Raw genomic sequence first — 10,138 nt, 5'->3', positions numbered from 1 at the left:
GGTAGGAAGTAGTGAATGAATTCCTTGTTTTGCTTTGCTTGTGCGCACGGCTTTTGCTTTACCTATTAAACTGCCTTTATCTCAACCCATGAGTTTTCTTACTTTTACCCTTCCGATTCTCTCCCTCATCCTGTTGGGGGGAGTGAGCAAGCAGCTGCGTGGTGCTTAGTTGCCGGCTGGGGTTAAACCATGACACTTTGGTATGTGAGTTTTTGCCTGTGATGACAATAAATGTTTCCTGAAATTCCAAAAAGAATATAAGCAAAAGAAATTGAAACCTACATTGTATTTTTACAGCATTCTGGCATAAAAATAATTGTAAACGGTTGTCAGAGCAGGAGCTTAAAAGTAACAATGTGGAACTGTTGAATTCTCCACAAAAACTGTTTGTTCCATCTTTCCTCCATAAAAATTGCCGGGATCATGTCTGCAGGGATTGTATACACTAAGTACACATTTGTGTGTACTGACTTATTTCAATACACTGAACTAACTCTTAAACTTTGATAAAAGTGCAGACAAGCTTTTCGGTGATCTTCTAAGACTGCATTAGAATGGCTTACTGATAAACAGTGTTTTTGTTACAGAAAGCCTTCAGCCCTGCAGTATTTATGTCCTTTCCAAAGACACCTTGTGCTGTGGTTGTCACAGTATCACTGGTAGTGTGGCAGCTTTCCAAAACACTGAGCCTGCAGAGGGATTGGCAGGAGCCTGATGCACCACATCCTGCCTTCATGATCCTGTGATGCTGAACTTCCTCTGTCTCTGCAGGTCCCTTGCAACCATGACGACGTCTAGAAAGGTGAAGATGCTCCTGATTCTGGCAGTTCTGTCCTTCCTTCTGATCCACTTCTACTTCCTACCCTGCAGCAACAATGCCTCCATGGAAGAAAAACCTTCTCCAGTCCACATCCTCATTCTCTCCTCCTGGCGGTCAGGATCTTCCTTCACTGGACAAATCTTCAGCCAGCACCCCAGCGTCTTCTACCTGATGGAGCCCGCATGGCACGTGTGGGTTACAATGTACCAGAACAGTGCCAAAGTCTTACACATGGCAGTGCGGGACCTAGTCAGGTCGGTCTTTCTGTGTGACATGTCTGTATTTGATGCTTACATGTCTAGCCAGAAGAAAAAGTCTGATTTATTTCAGTGGGAAACAAGCCGAGCCTTGTGCTCCCCCCCTGCCTGTGACTTGTTCAGTCGCAGTGACATAATCACTGCAGGCAATTGCAGAACAATCTGTGGCAAGTACCCATTCAGCAAGGTGGAGGAAGCTTGTAAAACCTACAGCCATGTTGCCATCAAGGAGGTTCGGTTCTTTGACCTGAAAGTTCTTTACCCCCTTCTCACTGATCCGTCCCTGAACCTCAAAATCATTCACTTGGTACGTGATCCTCGGGCTGTGTTCAGGTCCCGAGAGAATACCATGGCAGACCTGAAACGTGATAGTAACATTGTTGTGGGGTCCCAGAGGACAAAGGGAGAAATGGAGCCCTACAACACAATGCAAGTAATCTGCAAAAGCCACGTTGAGATTTACAATGCAGGCAGGCAGGCCATTCCCAGCTTCCTGAAAGACCGCTACCTTCTGGTTCGCTATGAAGACATTGTCAGAGACCCACTAGCAAGGGCTGCTCAGATGTACAGGTTTGCAGAACTCCATTTCACACCAGAACTTCAGAAGTGGTTGCACAACATCACCCATGGGAAGGGGCAAGGAGCACAGGCCTTCGATATTGGGTCCAGAGATGCGCTGAGAGTATCCCAGGCCTGGAGGAAGACCCTTCCCTTCCAGAAAATAGAAAAAGTGCAAAATGTGTGCAAGGATGCAATGGACTTACTGGGCTACCGGCTCATTCAGTCCGAAGAAGAGCAAAAAAATATGTCGCTGGATCTTTTGTTTGCCCAGAACTCCTCTGAGTAACAAATTCTGAAGGCAGAAAAGCTGCTCTCTGCACCTACTCTCTGAAGGCTGCAGAGTGGAGAACTGTTTACTAGAGCAAAAGAGGACAGAGGTGCATGCATATGTGTGTAAGAGTGCATGCATGGATGTGCTATGCAAGGACAAGTAACACAGGAACCCCGACTGCACTCATGAGAGCTTTCTCAGCAGCACAGGGTCACTCTCCAAGGCCCCTGGAGGCTCAGCCACAATGCAGGCTGAAGTAATGCAAGCCCGTTTTCCAAATTAAGTCCATGGTTTACATGAAAGAGGAAGTATGTGTAGGTTGGAGCAAACAGAATGCCAAAGGAGTGGGACCAGATAGCAGAGCTCAAACCCCTCACAGACCACAGCTACATACTAGTGAAACCGTATGGAGCAATTGCACTGCAAAGGAAGAGGAGATATAAATGGAAGCTGAATAAAGAGGACATTATTTGTCATGCTGCCACCCAGGGTATGTAATGCCAGAAGAGACACAAGGATGACCAGACACTGGTTTCTGGAAAGATCCTTTTTTCGGATTGGTTGAGTTTTAAAGCCCAGTTTTTCTTTTGCTCCATTCCTGTGCCTGGGCATTGAGCCTTGGCAGCAATGTTGGGGAAATGTTTGTGTTCACTTAGTATATAATGGGAAAAGGGAATAAACCAGCTATAGTTGAAAATAAAAACTCCTGGGTTTGCATATGGGTATCCATTTCTGGGACTATGTGAATCCATTTATTTTTTAGCTGAAATAATTCTGTCTTCTAGCTTTCAAAACCAAGAATAGTTGTTCCCCTGGGAGCTCTCACAGTCCACATATGTGACTGAGAAGAATTCATGCTAAGGTTGAGACTGTAAAGACAAGGTAAGGACACAGATTCCATTGGTATAAATACTGGAACTGGGAAGATAGGTTTGTGGCAGTGGACTGAAGAAGCCGAGAGGAGAATGGGAAGTTATCCTACTGAATTATTTGGTGAGAGTATTTCCTGTCTTAGAGCACAACAAAATTATGTTTAATAGGCTATGCCATTCTCCACCATCTTCGATGCCATTCTCCCACCTCCAATGGGAATATGTAGCTCAAACCTGAACAACAGAATTATTTTTACCTGGTTTTAACAGTGTTCATAAGACAAGGAGAAAAGCTTGTTACCAGACTTAGGGAGTGAAATGCCTACAAATACCTCCTTCTAAACATCCTCTTTCATGTGTGAATTGCAGAGTCCCTTTAACATGCATCTATTTAACAGTGCATTCAGATATTGCTCCAGAGCTGGAATATTTCCACTCCCCGGAGACAGCAAGGCAGCTGTCCTAAGCAGGATCACAAGCATCAACAAGGGATGAGGCTCAATTCTGAGGATGTGCATCCTTGGGCAAAGGTGATCAGGGCAAGGCTGGGCATTGAAGGTGATCTGAGGAGGCTCCAGGCAAGATCAGAGTGTTCAGGGCCATGGGAAGCTGTGTCCCTCCACCACCACCCCCTCCCCCCCACACACACACACACATCCCCAGTTCACTGCTCCTCCTCCTGGTGGGCTCCTCTTCCCTATCTGCCCTGGCTGCAGCCCCTTGCCCCAAGGCCCTGTTCACTTTTTCGGTCAGCTGCCCTCCTCATGCCACTGTAGCTCTAGTGAGGAGCGCTCATATTAAACTTGCCAGAAGGGCATTAGATGCCCACTATAGAAAAGTGACGTCTACCTGGAGGACTAGACCTCATTTGCATGTTATTAAAAAGTTGCAATATCTTCATAAAAAGAGAAACAAATACTGCTGAATTTTAAAATTAGGGGATATAGTGACTGTGTTCATATTTGAAGGTGTATAGGCAAGAAACAGTGTCCAGCCTCTACCTATTGTGTGTGTTTGAAGGGTGACAGAGAAGGACTAACTGAATGGCAGTCTCTAATAGTAGGAAGAAGGCTCTTCCGACAAATTCACAGCAGCTGGGTTGGTTGGGTTTTTTGTACTGGAGAATTAATGAGGGTTTTGTTATGTGCCGATTCTGCTGAGGAAAGTAGGGAAAGTAACCTTACAGACAGACACTGAGCAGTTATGTTGGTTAGCAAGAGAAAGTAGCTGCTAGCTAAAGAGTGGACCTGTGGAATGAACCAGTGAGCCACCCCAGTTAACAGTCAGCTCTGAGACCACAAAGAGTAGCACCCTAGAGAAGTGGAAGAGCTTCCCAGCTCAGAAGCAGCTCTGTAGTCACCTTCACTGGGGTAGGTATCAGCATTCCAGATCCTGTGTGTCCCTTTGGGGTAAAAGACCATCCTGCAGCAGTTACAAAGAGAGTTGCAGGATAAATTGTGCAACAGCAAGGAGTGAGTAGGGGAGGTTAGCTGCCCAGCAAGGCAGCTCTAGATGCGTAATTGGTCAGCAGTGGGAAAGACCATATAGGCAGGAGGGAGGAGCCTTTCTTTCAATTTCTGTTACATTCAGTATTATTGTTAATTATTTAGATTTCACAGGCTGGTGTTTTGTTGCAGCATTTCTCTTATCCATGAAATTCTATTTCTTCAAATGCCCCTGTGCACACTCATGCCGTCGAAGGGGTGGGTGGGCAGGGGCTGACCTCAGCGTGTCACCCTGTTAGCAGGGTTTTCCTGGTTTCTGGGTGCAGGACTAGATGAATGTCAGTGTTTCTGAAGGAGCCCTTTGAAATTGAATCCGGACATTCTCTTACCACTAAACAGGGCCTAGCACACTGAATTATTCAGATGCATTACTAAGTCTGTATACCATACAAGCTGAATTTCTCCTGTAGCTGCTGGTGATTCCTTCAGCACAAAGTCAGTCACCATCCAAATTTCACTTTCAGTCATGCTTTTCTTTTGGATGAAGCAATCATCAGCCCTGATCACCAAGACTAAAAACATTTTAAAGCGCATGTGGATGATTACAGGATGTTTTTTCCTCAGGGACGTGGTTTCTTTCTGGAGATCACTAAGATAGGGTTCCTCTAAGTATAAACAATCCTGTTGTTTAAAACAAAGCTCTTACTCTTAGTGGTTGGAAAGACTTCAGGTGCTCTTTCTGCATCTTTCCAGAGTCTGAATTTCCATTTCATCATCTGTAAAACTGGAATAATGCTGACTCAATTCAGAAGAGGCAGATCTCAATCTTCTGTAGCGTAAATAAAAATTTGAAGTTAGATTCATAAAGGAGATAATCAGAAGTTGTATCCAACATTTAGGCTTCAGTGACACTTACAGATCACCTGCTACCATAGCACTGTGGATATCTATATTCTTAGAGCTAAACCCCTAATCCCTGCAAAGGGTGGGATGTTGTATTTTAGGGAAGTCATAGTCTTACTACTAGGGATCCTGTTGTTGAATGACAAAATCCATGCTGAGCAGGCAGCACTGGCATCCTAGTACTAAGTTCACTGAAGGCAAGGCATCTTCCTTTAAACAGTGTTTATGCAAACTCAGAGCAGGCAGGCTGGCATAGAGAAGTAGGATTCATACTGCACCAGAGGAGCGCACAGCCACTGTATTTCTTTTGAAGCCTGTTTAAAATGGACCTTAACTCAACATATTCAGCTAAAAGCGTGGAGGCTCAGAAGCCTGTTCTTACTGAAGTCATACTGAAGAGCTTCCTACTTTAAGTGCCAAGAAGCCTGTTTGTGAGCAAACATAGACTCTTTTCAGTACATTGCTAATTATATCTCTACATAAACCAATGTCAGCTTGAGTGGCCTAAGTTTTATTATGAATACTTGTTTTCAGTGGACTCAGTAATTCCGTGTATTAAATGTTTAGCTGGACCAAAGCCTTCATAGTGTTTCCAGTCAGCCAGTAAACAAATGATATAAAAATAACATATGCATTTTCTTAATGTACTGTTTTGAAAATTACTTTAACTTCTGCTTCCCAAGCTTAATCACAGAAAAAGCAGGATCACTGATTTCAGTGTATCTTTACTACACTCCTTTAGCTATGTTTCCTCAATACAACAGTTGGTAAGATTTTTTTTTTTTTTCCTGGAAGCACCAAAGCCACACAGTGTGGTCACATGAAAATTTAAAGTTGTCTTAATGCAAGCAAAGATGACTTAAAATACTTTTTGGAGCAGGAAAAAGCAACCAAAAAACCCCCGAAAATTTCAAGACAGTGAGCATGACGTTTAAAACTATGGCTACATCCTTTGGCACGTGCATAAAATAAAGATCATGGATGTCTGTTTAGAAACAAATGTCAAGTTTACATTGTGCAAGTTCAGAAGAGTAAACTCTGCTTTTATACCAATGAAGTGTAAGATGGAGAAGTCGCCAATCAAAGGGACATTTGAAAACTGACTCAGTATTCCTGTCTGTTGCTCTTCAGTCTGGTGCATGCAGTCAGTTCTTCACTAGTAACTTTAGTTATGAAAGGCCAGAATTCATCGATTTTGATGAATGCTGGCTAACTCTAAAAGGAAGCAAATGGGAAACACCCAAATTCCAGTTAATAGTTTGCAGAACCAGTATTTCTGCCTCTGGAATTGTCTTTAACTCAAAGTTCTGGCATGCGCATTGCCACTCTGCTCAACCTTACAGGTTTACAAATATTGCTACTCCAGGCAATAATACAAAGAAACTTGTATACGTCTTTAAACTCCAAAAAGAGCATTCCTGACACTCCCTGATAGTACAGGGACCTGATATGAACATGGAAAGCCAAACTGTCTCCAGCATATTGGAAGGAATGTAACTCTGTCTTTGGTAAGACAAAGCAGAGAAAACAAGGATTTTTATCGTGGAGAAGGCAGAGCCAGAATGCCCTGAAGCAGAACTGTATGATATAGTGACATCTCCAGGTCCTGTTAATGGGAAAGTGGACTGAAGAGACCTAGACCCAGTGCCAGGCACCCATGTGCCTGCACAAGCAAGAGTGTATCTGTGAATAAGCCGTGCCTTTCGGGAGTTCAGAACAGATGGAAAAGAGCAATCTTGAGTAAGCTGTGCTCTTTGTATCTTAGTTCCTACTCCTACCGAGCACACCAAGTGCGTATGGAAAGGTCCTCAGTGTTAGACAATGTGTTTGTATAGTTCTGCAAAGGTAAAAGCACTGTATGCACTCAGAAGTTTGCATTGCATGTCTAATCACCCTGAAAAAGACAAATTCACTCTTAAAATAAGTGTCACTTAGAGCTATAAAAAGATATAATAAGCATTACACCTGATCTTTTTATGCTGCAGCCATTTAATGTGTTCTCCTCTCACTTTGAATTCTAGAGCAGCTTTGGTTAAACAAGATGACCATTGAATTGCGATGTTATGGTGCTGCTGAGATGTGTACACCACCCAAGCTAGAATGGGAGGTTTTGGCTGCAGGAGGTGACGGGTCTCTTGTTCATGAACCTGGTCATCAGCAGTCCTTGGATTTCAAATCCAGCTGGTAAAGTTTCTAATTTTTAAAAAAATCTTACTACTTTATTTGCTATGTTGTCTTGCGCTCTCTTGTTAAGTGTTTGTCTGGTTTTCCACACAAGCCTCAAGTAACCAGTCTGAGCAGCATGAACGTATCAAACCATTCTCACTTTTTCAGCAGGAATGACCTGTCCAGTGAAACACTACATAGTCTAAAACAGTTTTGGCATTTATTTGGTTGCACTGGTTAACTCCCCAAATAATCAGTTAGTGTTTCAGGACAGCGGTTTTCTGAAGTAGCAGTCTCATTATATCAAGTTATTGTTGACTTTCAATATAATTTGAATTTGGCTTAAAATTGACAATTTCCTAGTTCACCTTAATTTTTTTGAGTGCCACAGTGCAATAAGCAAAACCCCCAAAATAGAATTCTAAGGGGGGGGGGAATCAATCTCTGCTTTTACGAGCCCATTTTATTTCACCAAAGAATGAATTCCAGATTTACAGGACTGACTTCAAATAATATTAACATAGTAACCAGAGCATGACTTCAGGCTGAAAGTACTGAGTTTTTCAGACTGTGACTGTATACTAGCAATGGTGTTTTCTCTCTCTCAAAGACAACTTAGGTGATAAATACCTAAATAAACTCTAAGCACTCCATCTTAACTTGTATTTCCTACTTGAACTGTTGCACGTGGCTCTGAAAGCTTGTCTGCTTTTTCCAACTAGACTGTATGGTCTGGTACAAGTGTTACTTTGCCTGGATTAAAGCAGCTGGGACTCTTCAATCTGTAGAGATGCAAGCTGAGGCAGAGCTATTCATTGTTTTTGAAATCATGAAGCAAGATGGTAAAGTTAATGTTGTTAGACAAACCCTGCAATATTAGCACTGGAGAACACATACTGGAAGTGGTAATAAAAACTGAGATGACTGTCTACCGGCCTGAGGTTTTAACTGACAGATCTCTCTAACATGAGATTGAATATTATAATGGCACAGTGACCTTTTTTGGCCATTCCCAGTACACATGGCCAAATGCTGAGACATCTCAGCATTCATTTATGAGACCAACTGCCACCTCTTCTGGCATGAATGTTCTTGATCCTTCTTTTTGAACAGTTACATTTTCATTGTTATCGTCTCCAAATGTCTGCTGCTAATCAAGGTTCATTAAAAAAAAAAAGGTAATGACAATAACTGACAGAGCAGGTTATTAAACAATCATCCGCAACAGCCTGAAGTAACAGACACATGACAGAGAGCAGGCTGCTATTGTGCACTAATAATGCATCACAAGTTAGAGTGCTTAACATGATTCTCTCAGGTTTTGGTGCCATCCGGACTCAAAATCCTTTGCATGCAGCAATGTACAGGTAGGACTGTCAGCTGGTTTATATAGTAGATACACACTTTAAAGCAAATTTTCAGTGAAAATTTGATACTGTATAGAACCTCTCTCTTCACCATTTTCTACTTTTAGATGTTTAGTATACTCAGTATTACAAATAAAAATCAAATACAAACTAGGCCTTTTATAAACTATTTTAAAGCATTTCTAAAACTTCAGAACGTTGCATCACATTTTCCATCACATTTGCACTACTAAAATGATTTTGTTTTTTTAAGTTCCTGCCACAGTGCCAGATCAGTCATTCCCGTCTGCTTTGCTATCTAACTTTTCCTAAATGCTACCCGCTTTGCTACATTTTCAGCTCCAAATTTTGCTATCAATTTATTTCTGACACATTCATCATCCTTTTGCAATTCCAAATCATCCTCTCTGCTCCATACAGGGTACCCATCCAAGCGCTGCCCCGTCTGCAGAAAGTATAAAGTAGTCTCCACTTCACCAGTATTTTTCAGAAAGGCCTGTGTAACAGTGAACAGGTCCATGCCGAACTTCTCCATGAAGTGCTGCATAGTTTTTACTACTTCTCCCACCACATCGGAAGAATAGCAAGTGCTTGTTGGTCTTTCTTCCTTTTGTAATTGAGTGTCAGGGAGAGCAGAGTCCTCCGGTCCAGTTTTCAAACCAGATGCTGCTTCTCCTGGGGACTTTCCCTCTCCATCTTGTATAGAAAGTTCTTCTGAAATGTCCGAAGTGTCACTTCCTGACTAAAAGTAAGAGAAGCAGTCATCAATTAGACATGGTATTTTCTGGCAGGCTTCCTTTATCACTGCTACCCAACCACCTTCCACTGTGATTCTACAGTATATAAAAAACTCAGAAATTACTAGGCATAGTAAAATTCAGTGACTGAAGTGAAGCCGTATGTGTTAATGAGGATATACAAGATCAGAGAAAAGCATGAAATATAAGGGAGAATTTGAACAAACTAAGTATAAAAGGCAACTGTTAATGCAACTGCAGGAACATTTTATGCCTAAGGCGAAAGGATGACTTCCATTTGCCAACACAGCTTTTAATGTGACAACACTGTCACGTTAATTTCCTCAAATTAACTTGGGCAGGGAGTCAAACTGAGAAAATATGCCGCTGCAAGGCACCATTCATCATAAGCCACGCAGTTCACAGCTCACATGATGCTCCCATTTAGCCACAGCAGAAGGGATGTCATGGTACAAAGTCATTTAAGAAGTTAATTACGAGTTATTGTTCTACCATTTTGCGACAACCAGGAAGGACTACTCTGAGCAGCTTGCTCTCAGTGGCGCTGCGGTGTGCAAAAGCAGCTGCAGCAGCAATGCTACTCCCCGTGCCGGCCCTGGACGCTTACCTCCGTGCTTTCGAACTCCCGATTAGCCGCCTCGAAAAGACCCGTGCTTTGTGCGGGCTCCTCCGTCTGCTGGGGCTCTGCGGGAACACGCGGGCATCGACTGCCGGGCCG

General features: G+C 42.8%; 1 protein-coding gene across 1 annotated transcript in view; it reads left to right on the top strand.

Annotated features, from left to right (window-relative positions):
- CHST4 (carbohydrate sulfotransferase 4) overlaps positions 1–1,924 on the top strand; it is a 5,943-nt gene extending 4,019 nt beyond the window's left edge. The window contains exon 2 of the mRNA XM_009289425.2: positions 772–1,924. Coding sequence (XP_009287700.1) covers positions 785–1,924 — 1,140 coding nt within the window. The 5' untranslated portion in view covers positions 772–784. The remainder of the gene's footprint in view (positions 1–771) is intronic.
- Positions 1,925–10,138: the final 8,214 nt, after the last annotated feature.

The sequence above is a fragment of the Aptenodytes forsteri genome, unplaced genomic scaffold, assembly GCF_000699145.1.
Source record: "Aptenodytes forsteri isolate BGI_AS27 unplaced genomic scaffold, ASM69914v1 Scaffold269, whole genome shotgun sequence".
NCBI lineage: Eukaryota > Metazoa > Chordata > Aves > Sphenisciformes > Spheniscidae > Aptenodytes > Aptenodytes forsteri.
Note: the sequence above shows the minus strand (reverse complement) of the source record. Positions and strands in the feature narration are given on the sequence as shown.